At 37.5% G+C, this 21,573-nt stretch overlaps 1 protein-coding gene across 1 annotated transcript in view; it reads left to right on the top strand.

The window, feature by feature from the left end:
* LOC126381481 (uncharacterized) overlaps positions 1–21,573 on the top strand; it is a 51,858-nt gene that overhangs the window by 26,492 nt on the left and 3,793 nt on the right. The window contains exons 2-3 of the mRNA XM_050030970.1: positions 20,301–20,416; positions 21,355–21,489. Coding sequence (XP_049886927.1) covers positions 20,301–20,416; positions 21,355–21,489 — 251 coding nt within the window. The remainder of the gene's footprint in view (positions 1–20,300; positions 20,417–21,354; positions 21,490–21,573) is intronic.

The raw sequence follows: 21,573 nt of genomic DNA, 5'->3' as shown, positions 1-21,573 counted from the left end.
TTCTTCAAGAAGAGATGCGAAAGAATGGCAACCATGAAGGGACTATGCATGAAAATGCCTACTTTGTCAAGAAGAAGGTTATCTGTAAGTTCTGCGGGAAGCCTGGACACGTTCGGAACAAATGCTTTAAGCTTCGCAAACAGAAGAAAGAAAATGCAGAGGCTGAGAAGGCTTTTAATGTCACTGAAAGCGCTTATTCCGTTGCTCAAGAAGACTTTGTTGTGGACAGCGGGTGCAGCAATCACATGGTCAAGAACAAGAATATGCTAACAAGCTTTAAGAATAATAAGAGCCGTGTGTGTATGGCTAACGACGAGTATTTGCTTAGCGAAGGAACAGGTAAACTTGTTATTCCCTCTTGCCATGTACAAATTGAAGCTATGCTCGTTCCTAAATTAGCGATGAATTTACTTTCTGTTAGTAAATTAACTAAGGGTGGTTTCATACTGGTATTTGATAAGAAAGGGTGTCACATTTATAAAGATAGGGACTGTAGGATCACAGGCATGGTAGTAGGTCATGCATGTGATATCAATGGTGTTTATAGGCTGTCCAGCGGTACACCAGGTAATATTTCGCAGCCATTGGTGCATTCTTCAGTTCTTCTGAAGAAACGAGTTCAGGAGGAACAGAGTGCGTTGTCAGTGTCAGCTGAAATCTGGCACAAGCGGCTGGGACACATGAGCTACGGAGGTATGTACGCTTTGCGACAGAACAATGTTCTTATGTTTCAGGACAATGAAGAACACAAGCTACCGGCGTGTGTGGCTTGCTTAGAGGGCAAACAAGTATCCAAAGCTTTTCCCTCTGGTGAAGCCAAACGTGCCACTGGTCGACTTGAGCTCATACATTCGGACATCTGTGGACCGATGCCGATTCGAAGTTGGGGCGGTGCGAAATATATGCTGACCTTTACGGATGACTTCAGCAGGAAGAGTTGGGTGTATCTACTACAGGAGAAAAGTCAGGTAATTTCCTATTTTATTGAATTTAAAAACCTTGTGGAAAAGCAAATTGTTGTCAACATTAAGTGTCTACGAACAGATGGAGGTGGAGAATATTGTAATGAGCGTTTTCGCTCCTACCTCAAATCTCAGGGCATTGTACATCAAGTCACTGTGCCTTACTGCCCACAGCAAAATGGTGTATCAGAAAGGCTTAACAGGACTTTGTTAGAGAAGGCAAGATGCATGCTGCAGGAATCTGGTCTCAGCCGGGAATATTGGGGAGAGGCTGTTATGGCCGCTTTATATATTAAAAATAGAAGCCCTACGGTTGCCCTTGGCGGACTGATGCCTGAACAAGTGTGGACCGGTACCGATGTTAACCTAGGTCACCTTAGAATTTTCGGCTGCATTGCTTACTCATTGATCCCAGAGCAAAAACGTTCTAAATTAGATGCTAAATCTAAACCATATATTTTTGTTGGCTATAGTGATACCACTAAAGGTTACCGATTGATCGATCCAAAAAATCCCAAGCGGATTATACACTCCAGGCATGTAGAATTTTTGGAAGGAAGATTTTTAAAGGACATGGGCAATGTTCCCTGTAATTGTAAAAATAAAAATAATTTTACTGAACATCAAGTTGTAATTTCTAGTCAATTTAATAATTTAAATAATAGTATAGTCACAAATGAAATTAATAATTTACAAAATGAATCTAACTGTGATATTTTAAATTGTACTGAATCTAACTGTGATATTAGTTCTAGTAAAAATGAATTCAATCAAAGTGATCATGATATTAATACAACCATCCATTCAGGTGCGGACTCGGAGTACTGTACTGGTGATGATGATGCGGGAACTGCTGCTGCTAGTCCAAATCTTGAGGATTTGAACTGTGGCTCTTCAGAACCTGATCCGTCGTCGCTTCGAGGGGAAGTGGATTCTAGTTCCGGCCTACAGGTACCTGGTTCGGTAACTGATTTGTCACGTCCTGTACGTAGTACTCGCGGCAAGCCTCCACTCAGGTATGGGGATTATGATCTGTCTTTGCTGGTTCATAATGAGGTCGAACCTCTGTCTTATAAGGACGCTATGCTGTCGCTAGATAAGGAGGATTGGCGACTTGCTATGGAGAAGGAGTATAATGCTCTTATGAAGAATGGTGTTTGGAGTCTTGTTGATCGCCCACATGATAAAAACATCATAAAATGTAAGTGGGTCTACAAGCTAAAGAAAGACGACTCGGGTAAGGATAGATTTAGAGCTCGTTTAGTAGCGCGAGGTTTTTCACAAAAGCAAGGCGTGGACTACAGTGACACCTTTTCGCCTGTCGTTAGGCATACTACACTTAGAACCTTATTTGCCTTAGCTAATGAATTTAATTGGGAAATTAGTCATTTTGATGTAGAAACCGCGTTTTTAAATAGTGACTTAAACGAGCATATCTTCATGGAACAACCAGAAGGCTTTGACACAGATAAAAATAAAGTGTGTTTTTTGTTAAAAAGCATTTATGGTTTAAAACAGGCCAGTCGAATGTGGAATCAAAAAGTACATCAGCTGTTGTGTAATAATAATTTTAAACAGAGCAAATGTGAACCTTGTGTCTATATATGTAGGTCTGATAAAAGGATGACTATAATAGCATTATATGTAGACGATTTTTATGTTTTTGGGAATTGCTCTAAAGATAAATTATTAAAATTATTACAACAGGAATTTATTGTTAAGGATTTGGGTGCTCTGAAAACATGTTTAGGTATGAATGTATGTCGTGACAGATGCAAAAATGTTATAACATTAGATCAAAAGTCTTATATTGAGAAGCTTTTGTTACGTTTTGGCATGGAAAAGTGTAAGCCTGTGTCAACTCCTATGATACTAAATTGTAAGTTAGATAAGCCTAATGGTAATTGTCTAAATGAAAACATGTATCCATATCGAGAGTTGATAGGATCACTTATGTATTTAGCTGTATGTACACGCCCTGACATAGCTTTTGTATGTAGCCAGCTAAGTCAATTTTGTTGCGGCTTTAATATGTCACATTGGCTTGCTGCCAAACGTGTATTACGGTACCTAGCAGGGACCTTAAGTTATGGCTTATGTTTTTATAAGACCCATCACTTAGATATTACTGCTTTTACTGATGCCGATTGGGCTAACGATATTGTAGACAGAAAGTCGTACACAGGGTTTATTGTAAAGCTAGGTAATTGTACAATTAATTGGGAGGCTCGTAAACAAAAATGTGTTGCATTATCGAGCACTGAAGCTGAATATTTAGCGATAACTGATGTATGTAAGGATTTATGTTTTATACAAAATTTCCTAAATGAGGTCATATGTAGAGTTCCCAAAATAGTTTTGTATAATGATAACCAAAGTGCGCAAAAATTGTTAGAGTCAAAAGAATATTGTCACAAGCGCACGAAACATATAGATTTAAGGTACCATTATATAAAGGATTTAATCCAAACTGGCTTTGCTACTATTAAGTATATGTCAACTCAAGAAATGATAGCAGATGTATTAACTAAACCGTTGAGTTCCATGAAGCATAAACATTTTATCAATGACATGAATGTTATAAATGTAGAGTCTTTGCATAATTAATTATTTATAATGTAATTAGCATGTTTTATTATTGCATTATTTGAATTTTATGAATGATATTTTGTCAATATGTTGTCTCTACATGTCCTTATTCGAATCTGTATATGATTGGTGTTGCTTTTATATAATGTAATGAATAAGGGGAAGTGATATAAATAATATTCATTAATTATATAACTATGAATGTCAGACTAGGCTGCATGATAGTGATGTCATTGCATACATTATAGTTTAAAACAATAACTAAAATTTATCTATGCACACTGATCTTTTGTCGTTGCTTCTTCCTTCCTTCCGTGGCCGCCATGTAGAACATAAGTTTACCGTATACACTAATATTTTAAATCGTATTTTTATCTAAACAAACATGTGAAAATTGTGACTTCTGATTTTGGATTATGATAATACAAGAAGAGAAGATGACGTGAATTGTTTTATTTCCATCTTCTGCACGCTCGCCCGTTCCCAAGATTCCACTGTGCACATTACACACATCATCTGCTTGAACATGAACTTCATTATCTAAAAACCTGAATAGATGCACACAAAAAAAACAATTAACACTAACAAGCTTGATACCTACTAGGTAGATATAATTGAAATATATGCGTTACGCCATGCAGTTTCGATATAATCATAAGAGTCATGTAGAGTCGATTATTTTATTTCAAGAGTCGATCATTTTTAACCGACTTCAAAACAGTAGTCAATAGTCGTACTTACACACAATCATAGAATAAGATAAATATTTTTATTGGTCGATTTCATTTGAATTTGCCATCAAGTTGTTTACTAGTGCAAAGAAAGGCAAGAAATGAAATGTCATGTACCAAGTGGCCAATAGTATACCATCCTCTCACCAATGTATAGATACCTACCTACATATTATAACTCACTGAGTAGTCACTAGATGGTCAAATAACCTTAAAGTTTCACCACACGTCAGACATGATGCGGTATAACACGCATGCAAACTTCCGCAAGTCTTTGTTGTGGGTTTTTTAAGTTTATTTACGTCATTGCAGCCACTTGCAGCTGATAATGTGTATGTTTTGTAACGAGCACTTATTCCTTTCAAAAACAGCTTTTAATTGTATGTACCTTCTAGTTTTAATCTTTCAATTTTTTTTTACATTTTCCTCACCTTATGGTTGTCTGGAAGAAATCGCTTTAAGCGATAAGGCCGCCATTTGCCATGTACTTAGTTAAGAGACTTTTTGTAATTATTTCTTTTTATTTTGGTGCAATAAAGTGTATTTGTATTGTATTGTTTTAAGTATTTTTTATTTTATAGGACTATAAATAAAATGGTAAATAGCTAGTCTCGTACCCGTACATAACACATTATACAGTCAATTATGTTAGAAAGGACACAATCATTCAGTCGGTTTTAACGACATGCCTGCGAAGATATGCAGCAGTTCAACATCTAGCCTCTAGAAACTATTAGGCAATATTTTAGTTTGGCAGTAGGTAATCAACACCGGTCGGTAAGTACTTACATTACCAGTGTCTCTATATTTTCTTTATAAATAATGTAATATCTAACAATAACAGATACAAATATACAACAGCACGTAATAACAGCATTTTACCTACCATTAAAATGCTTATTAAGCGATAACCTTATTTGAAGCCTAAGTAAAATTATTTAAGCCTAAGTAAAATTATTTGAGAGTAGTATACCTGATTTCCGGTAACGAGTCGGTTTTTGGACGAATACTTCCCTTTTTGCCCCTTCCATCATGTGACGTCATGTCCTGTCCGCCTGGTGGGGGGGCCTCGGCAAGGTGGGCCGAGCCCCTAGCGAACTGGCTTCATTAGATCTCAAATAATTAATTTGTATGCCACTTTACCAGGCAGAATTAAAATGTTAGGCTTCAAATAAGGTTATCGATTAATAAGCATTTTAATGGTAGGTAAAATGCTGTTATTAAGCTTTGAACCGTTATTTGAAGCCTAAGTAAAATTATTTGAGACCTGTTTGTTATCGCCTGGTGGACAGGACAATATAGGTACTTATATAATATACACAGGCAAAAAGAAGGCAACACTGTTTCTATAATAATTTGTTTATTATGCAATAAATAACATATTAATACACACATAAAAATCAATTAGCCAAACAGAAAAGCAGGAAAACTATAATAGAACATAAGTCTCGATGAAGTTATGATTCGCACTTCTGTGTATAACTATAAATTCGTGTAGACAATTTCTATGGGTAAGTAAATGAAAATAAACATTACATAACAATCAATTCATTAATTAATAGGTGTAAATAAACTCGTGATTGAAAATGGCGCTTGCGCAGGGGTACATGTATTAATCTCGCGACAATAGAATTTAAAAAATGTGTTTTCAGACCGCCAGTTTCCACGAGCAAGAATCTCATCAAGTGGACAATTTTGAACCCAACTTTTGGATGCCACAGCAGGCCTAATACTACCAGGACTGGCCTCAATACCCGCTTGCAGTAACACTTTTTTAATCCAGCCTGCTATTACTGTGCGTGATGCCGCTTTAGGAGGACCACAAGCCGTCAAAAACAAGTTATCTCCACCACAGATGAAACGTCTCGATTCAGATAATGTAATTACTCTTTTTATCCAGAATACAGGGTCTATATTTTGGTTGTTTTTATTTTGTAATATATGCCAACCTGACTGACGGTTTATTACTGTATCCGTCTTGGAGCCGAACTTTGGCCAAAAAACTATATGATCATCCGATAATATACAATTGTCATTACCAATGGCTAACAATGTTAAATCATGCACCCGTCTTCCTGTACATAAAAGAAGCAAAATAGCAGCTCGAGTAGAACATTCATATAGATTGTTTGAATTAGGCATTTTATCCACAAGCCAACTGACAAGTACATCGGTATCCCATATTGGGACTTTAGATCGATTCGTTTTGGCTGAATTTATAGATTTTAATGCTTGACGAACTAATAAATGTGAACTTAAACGATTATCTAAATTTGGATCACAGAGCGTAGAAATTGCAGATTTATATACCAGGATTGTATTATATGCCAAGCCATGTTTTAGATGTAAATCAATTAGAAACCTGGCAAGATCAGCGCCGTTAGGTTTTGAAATATTAATATTATTGTGACGGGCCCAATCACACCACTTTTGCCATGCTAATCGGTAAGTTTTTAAAGATGTATCTCTCCATGATTTTCGTAACTGCTGTTTTTGATCAGAATTCCAACCTGTTAGACTCTCTGCCCACCCCCACATTTCCATACCTCCAGAATCAGGTCGGAAGTCATTGGAGGCGGCCGACCCGTCGTCGTGTCCACCAGTACTTGATCCAGGTTGTGGATTGTGAATGGTGGGGCCAGAGCCCGATTTTTCAAGTCCGGCCTCCAGAACACTTTCAACCATTTCGGGGCTATTATTAAGTACATGCCGGAGGCAGTGTTGAGATGTTGTAACACACGAGGTATTACATGAGGTGGCGGAAACACCCACGCCAGAGGATAATGCCAAGGTTGGCTGAAGGCATCGTAAAGGCGAGCTTGAGGGTCTGTCAGATCTAGGGTGGCATAAACCGATACTACGTGAGCTGTGGCTGACGCAAATAGGTCGATTACAGGGTAGCCGAATTTGGTGAAGATCAGATTCGTGACTTTGGGCAGAAGGTGCCATTCTGGAGGCACAGTTAGGCGAGACAAGCTGTCTGCGTCGCCGTTGTAACGACCCGGAAGGTAATGAATCACTACATGAATCCGAAATCTGTCCAATATTGACAGGATCTGATAAGTCAATTCCATGAGAGGTATGCACTTCATGCCCCCCTCTTTTCTCACATATGTAACCACAGTCATATTGTCGCTTTGGATAAGCAATGTTGATCCCGCTAGGCAGTGAGCGTGATCTCTTAAGACGTACCATATGGCCAACATCTCCCGTACGTTCGAATGAAGTAAGGCCTCCTCCGGAGTCCACCGCCCCGAGTACTTCGTGTTGTTTAATTGGGCTCCCCATGCTATCTCTGAGGCATCTGTTACCAAGTAATTTGATACTGGGGGGTAATGTATTGGTGAGCTTTTCACTACGTTGACTCTCCACCATTCTAGTTCTTTCAACGCTAGAGTTGGTATTGGATATCGATACCGTGGATTCGCCGATAACAATTGTTGGCAGTGCTTCAGGAGAGCCCGATGGTATAAGCGTCCCCTTGGAACCGAAAAGCTGGCGAAGTTGACCATCCCTACCACACTTTGAATTTCGCGAAGATTGGCCGTTTTCTTTTTTAACAAACTTGTCACTTTTCTTTGTACGTCCCAACACTTTTGACGAGGCAGAGATTTTTCGTTTGTATGAGGGTTCCAAACAATGCCTATGTACTGGAGAGACGTTTGCGGAACTAACTCTGACTTTTCGAAATTTATGTGCCACCCAAGAAAGCTCAGAAGTCGAATAATCTCTCGAGCTTGGATCATCAGAAGCTGAGGGTCTTGATTGACGATCAGAAAGTCGTCTAAATAGACTGCTATACGAAACCCCTTTTCTCGAAGTACCTGTGCGACCCAGTTTGTCAGGGATGCAAATACTTTCGGTGCACACGAGAGGCCGAATGGTAAACATGTCATTTGGTAAAGGCGTTGATTGTAAATTAAACGCAGGAAGCATCTGTGAGTCCTGGACACTGCGAGGTGGAAGTATGCATGTGATAAATCTATTTTGATTGACCAATCTCGGGGTTGCAAAAAATCGGATATTCTTTGCATGTTTATAAGCCTGAACTTTTTCGCAAACACGTATTTGTTTAAAATCTTTAAATTGAAAATAGGTCGGACAGTTCCATCCTTTTTGGGTATGAGAAAAAATTGGGACACAAAGCTCGGGCCGGGCTCCACCATTTCCAACACTCCCATTTGCAACATCTGATTTATAATTTTGTCCATTTCCGACGAAACCGGAGTTTGTAAGCAATGCCTTATCAAGTCTGGAGTTATTAAGGGAGGTTTCGCTATGAAGGGTATACGGAAGTTTTCTATCATATTTACGAGCGCAGTTGGAGCCTGAAGACTCCTCCAGCGACTGACAAAATGTTGTAACTGCCCTGCCCGGAAACTGTGCGAGTCAATATTTTCGCCTCGGCTGTCCACGACCGGACTGGCCGGGCGGCCTACCCTGTCCTCGGGTGTTATTGGAATACGTCTCGTTTGGGTAATTACGGCCGGATCTTGGACGTGAAGATCGCGGTTGTTGAGTAGGTTGTTTATATGCAGGGCGATGGTAGTCGCGCCCTTGAAAAGTAGAAGCATTATATGCGTTCGTAAAACCTTGTGTATGCACGCTTGGGTGGCCAAACACAGCGGGAGTATTAGAATTACCAGCATAACTAGGCGGGACCTGAGTTTGCTGTGAAGGCAGCGCTTGCGCGGCAGCTCGGTTTTGTGCTGGCGCTCTGAGCGGCCAGAATGTTTTAGATACACCTCCGGCCCTTTCCATGATAGAGGAGAAGGAATCCTTTTGAAACAAGTTCTCACAAGTAGGTGGGATTTTGCGTAAGCTAGCTTTCAGAAAATTGTCTTTTACTGATCGTAATATATTATCTCGTCTCTGTTGTATTAAGTCAGCCCTATGGCCACACGTCAACTGCAAAATATCACTACTGATTTTCTGAAAACTACCCTTTACAAAAATCTCATGAATTTTTTCTTGCAATATGGTATGTGGCACTTGGCCAGTCGATTTTGCCCACTCGATAAGCGTTTTAAAACCATTTTGCGCCGCTTCATTTTGTTTAATGACTGCCTGTGTAATCGCGGCAAATCCGCGTTCAAGAAGAGCCAAAGAGTTATATTTATCATATGGTTTAATCTCCTCGTTAGTTTCCAAATACGTAAAGCCCGGCGAAGAACAATATTGCTTTTGAACCTCCGCATAACGGACATTATTCCACTCAGCAGTATCGAAATGTTGTATGTTTCTTAATAAATCCAAATGTTTGGAGGTAGATTTAGGTACAGAAGGTTCCTTGAGAACGGTATTTAAATGTAAATCTACTGTGCATGATAATTCCGTGGGCTCGGATGTAGAGGGTAGATGCGTTTTAGAATCTGACATCAACGTAAAAGTCGGGTTATTTTCCGGAGCCAAACTGTTTTCGACGGCGTCCTCATTATATAACTCCCTACTAACATCGGCACTTATTTCGGAAACAGCATCATTAATCTCGTCAGGTTCGGGCATATAAGCACTTGAATGAAAAGTAGGGCGGAAGGCAACACTATTTAAAAAGTTTTTAATACCACTTACTTGCTCGGCCAATATACAAATAGCCTTATCGGTGTCGCGGCGGCGCCGTTTAGACTTTTTTGACGATTTCCTTGCCTTTCTCTTCCTATTAACCCTAGGTGGGTCAGGTTCGGGGACGTCGTTCGCCTCAGGCTCCCTTTGTGGCGCGGGTTGTATAGAAGTATCAGAGCAGGAACCCGAGCTAGAACTCGAATCTGAGCTGCTGGATTCGTCCTCATTTGAAATATTCATAACTGAAAAATAAAAAACAGTTAATAACGAACGGTAACACCGTTTTAAATTTTTTTGCCGTAATTTTTTTATAAAAATTATAATAATTGTACGTATGTACTTACTCGACAACCGACTGTTACGACTTACAAGTCACTAATGAAGCCAGTTCGCTAGGGGCTCGGCCCACCTTGCCGAGGCCCCCCCACCAGGCGGACAGGACATGACGTCACATGATGGAAGGGGCAAAAAGGGAAGTATTCGTCCAAAAACCGACTCGTTACCGGAAATCAGGTATACTACTCTCAAATAATTTTACTTAGGCTTAAATAATTTTACTTAGGCTTCAAATAACGGTTCAAAGCTTAATAACAGATACCAATATATACTTACGTATATGTATATATTCGTATTGTGCAATATAACAGTTGCATGTAACAAAGTAATTGAATTCATATCAATTACTGTACTTATTATGAAATATTAAATAACACTCATTGCTTTGCAAGCATTATTCAAAGTACAAAGTTTAATGTTTCGTAAACAGATGTTATATTGTATAATAATAAAAGCAAGACTGTGATGTTAAGATAATATTCCATTTTTAAATACGAAACAGAGAAGTTTTATTTTTGTGTTCTGTATTTAAAAATCAAATACATTATACACGGGAGAAATCAAGGTATCTAACAAAAATATAAAGCACGGAAGGACAATGGTTTAGTACCTACGAGTATCTAAGATAAAGATATTCTGCACCGGGGCGTGGGAGTACCTATAAAACTTTGATGAAAATAGAGGAAAAATATGGAGTATGTAACAAAGATATTCAAGCCGTATACTAACAAAGAATTGTCCGTCTGACGTGATATGTTATCTACTTACTTTACACGATAGACAGGTAACCATAACTACCCGGTCCATCATATTATTTCCAGCCACCAACGAATCTAGATCTTACTGTAAGTATATCTAGAATGACCTATATTATTCAATACGGTACAAACAGAAATCATTTATTCATGAACAGACAACTGCATATAATCGATCGCATGCATCCTTCATCCACATGCGGAATCATGTCAAGGGTTGAAAATGGAAATTAAGTAAATCAACGCGATATCTGTGACGTCATAGCGCAACCTTAAACGATAAACAGTATAAGACCATGATTGTTTAATGCAGCAACAGTATATCGTTGCCTTATAGTGATAACCACGTAAGCACCTGTTTGAAACATCACCATCCGATGTGATTTTCTTCAACAAAACTTCGATTTCTTTCAATCAATTTAAATTAGTCCACATTTTTTTACTTGGATTGAAACTACTTTGTCTATTGACGATAATACTTGTCGTGTGTCATATTCCACAGACAAAACACACGTCGACGCTACATAGAGCAACACAGACCTCCGCGGACCGGTTTTGGGATGAATTCTTCTGTGATTCTGACAGAAGAATTTTGATCTGGGGGTTAAAATGGCCACCTCCAAGCAATTCATCTAGAAAGCAATATTGCTATTTGTCATTTGCGCTCAGAAAAGTAAGTGCGTAATGCAAACAAATGTCAAATAGCAATATTGCTTTCTTTATTTGTTTCTGCTTTCAGCTTTTAGATGAGTATGGTAAACTTGTCGTCTTGCTTGTCCAGCTCTGTGTGTCTGTGTGTGTATGTGTGTGTGAGCGTAATATAATTTTATCTATTAGATAGGTACCTACTCGCATCAACATGGGAGTTTATTTATCTTAATTACAAGCGCCAACATAAGTATGTAACAGTATGTTCATGTAATAAAATCATATGGTTGTCGCCTTAGAAACCAGTATTAACGAGAAGGTAGTGTCGTGTTGTATACAATTACAAGCTACCTGATATTCTTGAGAATCTGAGCTTGACAACGTAATGTAAAAAATGTATCCACTTTGATTACCCTCGATCTAACAAACAATCTTTAAAATTAGGTAACGCAATATTTACAGGCAGTATTTTGATCAATCTTAATTTAATAACTATGATTACATAAATAAATAATAAACGTACCGAGGCGAGCAGAACCACCACGTCGTCAAAAGACATCTTGCAGCCCCACTTTATGCGACTTCATGACTCCTGAAATGGAAATGATAAACCCGCCTATCGTTCATTATAGTAAACCTTTAAGAAGATGTACCTGATCCCTGGGCAAATTCCTTTTTCAGCAGCATTTACCTAGTAATGGAGCATATTCTACCAATCGGCCAGAGCGGCGACGGCGTGGCTTGGTGAAGGTGGTCTATCTACATATATGTTATGTAGATACGGTTATGGGATATCCCATAACCCATTTAACGTACAGAGTGAGCGTTATTTTTATCGTAATAACATATTGTGAGTCTAATTAGAGATGTCCTTACAAAATGAACAGTACGATCTACTCTGAACCGGCGTGCGTGTATGAAACGATTGATGAACATGAACGAAGCAAGAGAAGTGAGTCAGGATCGAAGCAAATGGAATTCCATAATCTCTGCTTACTCTTTGTATGTAAGTTTAAAAAAGTGTACAGGCAAAATGAGTATAAATAACATCGTAACCATGCTACACAGCAGAATAATATGATATGTAGACAAAAAAATAATAACTTTGAAACTACGTGTAACCAATAGACAGTGGAACCTTCATACTCAATAGGTACCTATTTAAATAGTTTATTTGAGGTCAGTTTTACAACTCGCGTAGGCAACTAAGACAAAAGCAATAACTGTACGAGTAGGATGATAGGTAAGTAATAAAAAGTAAAATAAATAAGTAAGTAAATGACACAAAGGATTTATGTTCAAACATTTTATATTACTAAATGCAGGACTAACGCTTCCTTGACCTGAAAAAGATAATTTCGCAACGCGACCACTAATTGGCGGTAGATAAAGTTGGCAAAGTTTGACAAATGGCGTCAGCAACAGCTACCGTTCTTATCACCATACCAACTGGCACGTCACTGCGATATCATCAAATGAATGCATAACAATCGAATATATTATTTCTTTTAATAACTATTATTATATTAAACGTATTGAGGTGCTCGGTGGCGCAGCGGTAAACTCGCTTGGTCTGCGATTGTTGAAGTTAAGCAACTTTCGCAAAGGCCGGTCATGTGGGTGACCACAAAAAAAAGTTTTCATCTCGAGCTCCTCCGTGCTTCGGAAGGCACGTTAAGCCGTTGGTCCCGGCTGCATTAGCAGTCGTTAATAACCATCAATCCGCACTGGGCCCGCGTGATGGTTTAACGCCCGATCTCCCTATCCATCCATAGGGAAGGCCCGTGCCCCAGCAGTAGGGACGTTAATGGGCTGATGATGTTGATATTGATTATACTTATTAAACAGTAATGCATAGTGTGACTGCAAAGGATGGCCGGAAATCCCTTCTAAAATGACGGACTTCTTATGATAACATTATAAACATAACATAGCATCAATCCTGTATCCCCGAAGCCATCTATGTTTAAGTTCCATGTAAAAGGGGGCGAACCTATTGCCATTAACCGGACACAAATCCTAATTCCTACAAGGATTTACCACAAATCAGGCTTGAAGGATCATGTCGATGTGCTTCTACCTGGTGTGTAAAGTAGAGGAGAATACAGCGACTGTGAGTTGACAACGTTATGAACCCTTTGACGGACATGGGTCATTGATAGTTCATAATAGGTAATATGACACCTTGGGATCGGAACGTCATTAGACGTTCTGTCCTTGAAAGTGTTAATTAAGCACACACAATTATACGTTTCTTGCAGTTGATCGAAGAAGAAGAAGAGAGAATATTGCCGCTTTATGCATTTAAAAGTAAAAAGATTTAATTTGTTGGATGTCGCCAACAATATCTATGATCCAAACATGAATTCAAATGATTCGAAATCGAATTCAGTGGTGTAGAGCCTAAGGCGGGATTCCAATTGACACTACGATGTATACGTAAGTCACGCATTTTCCGAACTGATCTGTGACTGATTTATGATTTATTCTAAACTATAATTTTGGACACGTAGTCTGTAGTCGTAACTCTCGAATTAGTTATTGATGCTTATAGCACAGGAATTAATTTTCCTATTTTAAGCATCAGCAGCACGTTAATTTACCTGTAATCTAGCTGTACAACATAGTGTTTATTATAGTTTATTATAGTTTTTATACCCCTTTAAGTTTATTATACCCCTTTTGTATGTACTATATAAATAAAATTAAAAATCTATCACGGATTAAAATACTATAATATGTGGTGGAAATGGGCTGATAGGAGTATCAGTCATCAGTCCATTTTCACCATACAGTTTATTGTTGTCCATCTCGAAATCAACATCAGCAAGGCAACATGCGCATGATACAATTGATAAATCGATCGATTCAATAAATTTTGTCGAAGTCGATAAGTTTCTTTTTTTCCCTAACATGCATGGCACGTGATTTTGTTCGTATTTTGACAGAACGACATGACTTATTTGGGTTCACATATTAACACCATTCGACTAAACGACATAATTATATCGTCTGAATCTATAAAATTACTGTGACAAAATTTTATCATGTTGTGAATGTTAGCCCTACTGGAGTAGCTACAGATTATGTTAGATGACTTCAGATGGTCTTCTGGTCAGATGCCTTTTAAAATCCAAAACCAACTAACTATTGTGACTGGAAATTCAGGCCTTACAGTTTAACCCGTTAGGGATTATAGGCGTAACTGTACGTACTTACCTACCTGTATGAAAGTAAAAAGTGAAAGTGACTTGTAGAGTTCAGAAAGATAATCTCATTGTTTGTTACGTTTAGATAACGTGTTGCTATGTGGCACGGAGAGGGACGTAGATAAAAGCCAGATAAATTAGTAGGTAGGTATAATTTGTGTCAACATTATATAAAATAAAAGCAAATAAAACACAATAGAAACCACAAGTTATTGACTGAAGTCACATAATATATGTTATTATTCTATTCTATTCCAATGTACGTAAACATAAGTATAAATATCCACCTAACAACTCGAAGTGGGTACCTACAATAGGTACATATTATATTATTATATACCTACTTGCTTAGAACTGAAAATATTTAATTGTACCTATCTAATATTTTAATATTTTTAGTTAGTACACGTCAGAACTAGGGCTAAAACCATCTAGCGATTAAGACTTCCGTTTCTTTCTTCTTCTTTCTTCTTTGGAAAAAGAGCGGTGCGAGAAATTAAAATACGTAGGTAGCCGTTACAAGATTTCATTTTTAAATTAAAGAAACTAGAGCTACCTACAACACATAATATAGTATCCCATGCTATAATAACAAATAATGCGTAAGCGACGCTCATCCATGTAGGACAACCCACGCGACGCTTGGAAGCTGAAAGATATCAATTAGCTCTGGACAAAAATGGATCAGGCAGCGAGCGAGTGACCCAATTCTCCGTACAAGATTGGAAGACACTTGTATAGCATAACAAACAACTAATTGCGCGGTTTATCTCTTGTAGGTATTCATTTTCATGATTTTAAAAGCGTAGTGTCGAGTGAGTGTATTGTTACATCATACATTACGACCTCTGTAGTGTAATACTGTCTAGACAGTCGCCACGGGGTCTCTAATTCGATTCCTGGTCAATTTGAAAAACGATATTTTACTAAATCTTAGGTACTTATATAGGTAAGCAAGCTAAGCATGCATATTATTATTACCCGCTTGTCATCAAAGCATAGTGTGTATCTATTTTCCTTTGTTTACGAAATCTTAGTTTTATCGCCCAATATAAGCACGATTATTTAGGAAGCCATAAATCTCCGGCAATTCCCATCACCATCAAAACGTGGCTAACGATTTTCATCACGGTCAGTAGGTTAATCGATTTGAACATACAGATAGGGAGTTAATTCTTCTTCATTTTTACCCGACATGACAGTACGAAGGTAATTGTCTACACTACTCACAGTAAACATGAGTAATGCTACTATATTATTAATGCACAATAAATTCACGGAAATAGGTAATTGTAGTAACAATCAACCAATCTAAAGAGGTTTCGCTGACAGTAAGATGCAATAATAGTGACTAATTGATACGTAATAACTTCGTTTGAATGACGTTTTTAATGACATTAGTATCTCATCAAACAAGTACTTTATTAGTTGTGGAAACTTGTGTGTTTCTATAGGCAGTAGATAGTGTTTCTGTTATAGGTAGGTAAGTATACTTTATTGTGTTACTCTGTCGGGTGTTTCTTTACCAGCAGTGGGGCAGGTGGAATATGCTCGGTAACCCCACCGATTGATGGAGGATCTCTATACCCTGGGAGTGGAGTAAATTATTGTTTTTGATGTAAATTATTAAATATTTATTTATTTACATTTCACGACTTTACAGTGCAGAAGCGCCAATGCGGCGTGAAAATAAACACAAAAAAAATACACTCAAACTTAAAAACAAAAATAAATATACTTACTCTTTAAAGTCTTTACCGAGACTATTACCACCCAATTTCAGTGTTAGTCGAACTTATTGAGTAAATACATTGAGCACACGGAACTGTATAATGTAAATAATTGGTACTTAGATAAATAATGATGTATGTCGATTCGAATCTATTTCGAGTGTAGGCTATAAAAAACTCAATAGGGTCAACGCATACGACTGATACCTAGTTGTAGACTCGGACACGGACGTACAATCTTTTTGCGCTATTGTCTAAAAAAATAGTAAAAATAGTAATTATCTGTTTGTATGACTAGGTTTAGCTGCTGATGATCCTTCGTATGGCGTGTCCGCAGCATAACGGACAACTGTATGGAGAAAGGGTTGATTAACCTACCACTATCGCCATCATTGATCATATCTTAGGACAGCCCCCCCACCCCCACCCCTACCGGCTAATTCGCCGAACTTCGACAACTTGAAAACGATTCAGATAAAATCAATGCCTCGAAAGCGGTTACGCTACCGTTTTTATACCGTAAAATCGTTACCGTAATTTTATACCGGTATAATAACGGTAGCTTAATCTTAACCTTTTCAAACCCTGCTTAAGACTTAAATATAAAGTGTGACTGTAGGTAAGTTGACCTAAAAGACCATCCGCCACTGTTCGTCGTGTGAGCTTAGCCTAAGCAGCTAGGCGGTTATGTATGGGAGAACTGATTTAGAATCGTATTATTATCACACATCGCTGTAGGTGATGACACCTTGTATGATAAAATCGAAAGTGACATTCTTATGATATCACAGAAACTATGACATCATCACAACCGCACGAAATGACCGTTGTTACCGGCCAAGTGGCCGTTATTGTATTGTATAATTGTTAATTATTTGATACTGACATTAATGGAACACTAATACTGTTATGATAACACTAAAGAGCAGCAGGTCTTGATTTCTAAGAATTAGTTACCTATAGATAATTTGGAAAACAAAGGGCCGGATCGTTATGTGATATGAACAGTCATGAGCAATATAATGTACCCACTTTAGGACTCTGTCGCACTAACACATTTGACATTTAGAGAGACTTACAGTTCAATTTGTCAAAAAAGAATAATGTGACATGGTACCGAAGTGTATACATATTAATGCTCGTGACCGAACGTATCCACAATCAATCGGTACGTCTTTATTTTTAAATATGTACCTACCTATTCCTACGTCTCAGATTACCAAACCGGTATTTATATCCGTTCTATTTATTGCATATTAACGTTTAGTTATTTTTAAAACACCTCTTATTGCTAAATCCGTCTTCGAACAAAGCAAATAAATTCAAAAGTACATACTAATTCGTTTTTTGATGGAAGAAAAATGTAAATAGCTTTTTTGTCTAGCCCACACTAAACTTCTAACTTAAACTTCTAATTCAATTCTTGGTATTTGTAAAACAAAAAAAACTCCATGTACTTAATAAGGTTATTTAGGTGTAGGTACGACCTATACTTATTTATTTATTTATAAGGCCATCGCGCCTAGCTACCTACTTACAACTTTTCGCAAGGTTTTTTTAAACGCCAACTACTAGTTTGTTAACACGGCTACAGCAACGCCCGCATTCTCTCGGATACAGTTTCATATGCGTAAACACTTATACATTATATAGGTAAGTAGCGTGAACATTGACACCGAAAATATTCAGAACTCAGATAACTGTGTCACGGCCGGACCTTTAGCTAGAAACAGGCATGTATTTTATATGCACGCTGTCATGAACTATCGAGGTGAACTGCCATCTTCCAGCTATTTGGGTAATGCAAGATAAAGCCTCGTGCCTACACAGACGAAAAAAAACTAATCTCTGAAGGTTACGTGTTTTGATCGACACGAGATTACTTTTCGTCATGCTTCGTATTGGACCTTAACAAAACGGAATAAGACACATGTCAACACGATAGCAAAAATCCTGCAAAAGTCGCTACATATTCGCAGTATTCAGCTTGTATTCAAGCTCATCTCCATCGGATCCAATGCCAACTGTTTACGATTCCACTCCATATTGCATGCGATCATATTTGACGACGTACGACCACGTCAGGCTTCTAGTAAATAAACATCTACCGTGTTTACCAACAACACAAATCGAGCAGTGAGTTGATGTTGACGGTGCTAAAGAACGGAACGCAAGCATGCCTTCACTTGTTACAAAATGATTAGGTACCTTACTTATTAAGTAAGGTCATGTATAGCTGTATGTATTGTGACATCAATAAAATATCGATACTATTGTTAATGAAAAATATTACTATAGAATAAAGATAGAATGAATCAATAGTTTTTAATCATTACTTAAGTACATAAATAGCGGATATTAAAAAACATCCATCAGTTGCTTCTTTCAAAGCTAAATTAAAAGAGCATTACCTTTCTCACAATGTATTATGTATATTATTATAGTACAGGATATTATACTATGTATATTTTTACACTTGTTTATTTATATATGTATATTTGTATGTATGTATATACGGTTTTTTGTATCTTGTACACTGTGTGCCTTCCCACTTTTATTGACCTCTCACACCATACTAGGTTGGCTGAAAGATATCTCTTTTAGAGATAAGTCCACCTTTTGTACCTATTTTTGTTTATTTTTTGTCATTAATTTAATTATTGTGTACAATAAAGAATTTATTAAAATGCTGTAGATTGTGTTGAACTTCTTGTAACCACTATTATATGTATACATAGGTAAGTAGGTATATAATTATTGAGTCTACTGTAATATCGATACTATAAATACGCCACTATTTACCACATTCAATCGCTTTTCCTCATTCTTGGGAGGATAAAATCTGACTGCACCTTTAAGTATTCGACTCACGCCTATTTACCACACACCAATAATATACATCCAAACCCATAAATATGTAAGTAAGCAGTACATATTTCAAATACAAAAGACACATTTCAAGGGCTCTTCCTTAGTTCCTTCCTCATTCCTCGCCGAGGAAGAGTCGTCTCTTGGCATTCATTGATATATTAGTCTTTACGGAAAACAAGTTTATTATAGTATAGGTACCTATCTACGTAAACATTAATTATGCCACAAACAGTAAAACTGGTAGCAAAATCATGTTGGTACTTCTCACATTATTATATATATGGATATTAGGTATATTCTTAATTTATTTGGAGCCAAGGTAGCCCAGTTAGTACAACGTGTCAAAATATAATATTAAGTAATAATGAAATAGTGTTCGGTAATTTAGATAACAAACTATATACTATGTCTACGATAGGGAAGATGTAATTATACTCAGGTTATAAAGTTTTATCATTAAGTAAGTAAATACTTGTCATGTGAAGGTGAATATTAGAATTATCAAATTGCTACGTGAAGACTCCCACATGATGTGTTTAAAGGTTATAGTTTACTCGACTTTTACTAGAAGGAATTTCTTAACAGTAGTAAACAAACGAAGTATCAAAGATAACAAACGCTTGCCTCTCACTTTAAGGTGCAGGTTCGAATCCAGCACAGGCCTAAACCTGCTCAGCGGTGAAAGAAAACATCGCGAAGAAACCTCCCGAACATCCCGAGAAATGCCTATGCTCAAACTTTTTATGCAGGTGTTGGTGAGGCAGTCCTAATTACAGAAGTTCTCTTTTTAAATATTTGAATAACATAGTTTTAAGTGATCGTAACTAACAAGTGAGCCTAAGTTGCCCAAATTATTAAAAAGAAGTGCACTAAGTATTTGTTCTAAAGAATATCTCTTTTGTTTCAGGCACGGACATATGTCCTATGAAATCAGTGGTACGTCGCATCGGCCAGCAGTTGTATGCAGCACTCAGCGGGAAAGGATTGGCGTTGCTCGTCAACCACGGCATCGCTGAAGAAAAGGTCGGTTGGAAACTTTTATCACATCTTTTCATATATGTTATACTATTCGTACATCATTCATTCATTTGTTCATTTTACATTAGAGATTAAAGAAAGACAAAGAAATAAAAAAATATTATTTTCGTACACCACTACACAGACAGACAGATACATTAAATTTAACACACAGGACAGACACGAAACAGAGAATAATAAAAAAAAACACCGGACAAAAGATTATCATAAGATACCATAAGGCCAATGAGAGACATATTTGTTGTACCATTTTTTAATTCGAACAAGTCATGTTAAAGTTAAAACATTTAATGGTTTGATTTAAAAACTACGTCTTTGAATCACCTGTAGAGCTCATCGATTCAAACAATGATTATGATCTACAACAATAATTGTTATTATAAATTAAACCTAATGCGCATATTGTACCCCACGAACTAAGTGTAATCAGTAATCTAATCACTTAGTAGAAATCTAAAAGGAAAATAAATAGGAAAAACAAATGTGAGCAGGTATTGATTAGCGGCAGTGTTTTTATTAGGTACCTGCTGATAGAACAAAGTTTTTATTACCTATGTCGTAAACTCGTAAGGTGGAGCATGCTAAAGATATTAACTCTAGACTTGAAGCACCAAGGTTAAAATAAGAGTTGGAAACAAAGGAAGGTACGAACGGCAACCAAAAGAGTTCTTCTTGGCAGTAAAACTAAATAGATTAAATTTAAATGCAATCACTTAATGTTTACTATATTAACAAAATTGCGTACATTTTTGGCAGCATAAAGATGTCATCTTCAGATAACTCGAAATCTTTGATCTTTCATAATGTCGACAGCGAAACTAAGTTGTGATTTCGTAATACGCCGAGATCCTCCCCCGACATAAAAGCTGGACCAGCTCCAGCGTCCTGTCCTATACTTTAATGTGACTTTCGTTGTTTTCCAGCTGAAGGCAGTGTACGCGGACCTGGACAACTTTTGCGCTCTGCCCGAGGCTTGCCAGGCGCAGTACCTCCGCAACGCGGACAGTAACCACGGCTACGTCAAGCCCGGCACGGAGCAGTTTGATACCACCAAGAAGGTATATACGAACATAGTATGTTCATTATGACCCACCCCACCCACCTTACCTGCCACTTAAGAATAAGGCTATTAGTTCAAGAGC

The sequence above is a fragment of the Pectinophora gossypiella genome, chromosome 3, assembly GCF_024362695.1.
Source record: "Pectinophora gossypiella chromosome 3, ilPecGoss1.1, whole genome shotgun sequence".
Taxonomy (NCBI): Eukaryota; Metazoa; Arthropoda; class Insecta; order Lepidoptera; family Gelechiidae; genus Pectinophora; species Pectinophora gossypiella.
This window is presented reverse-complemented; position numbering and strand designations above follow the sequence as displayed.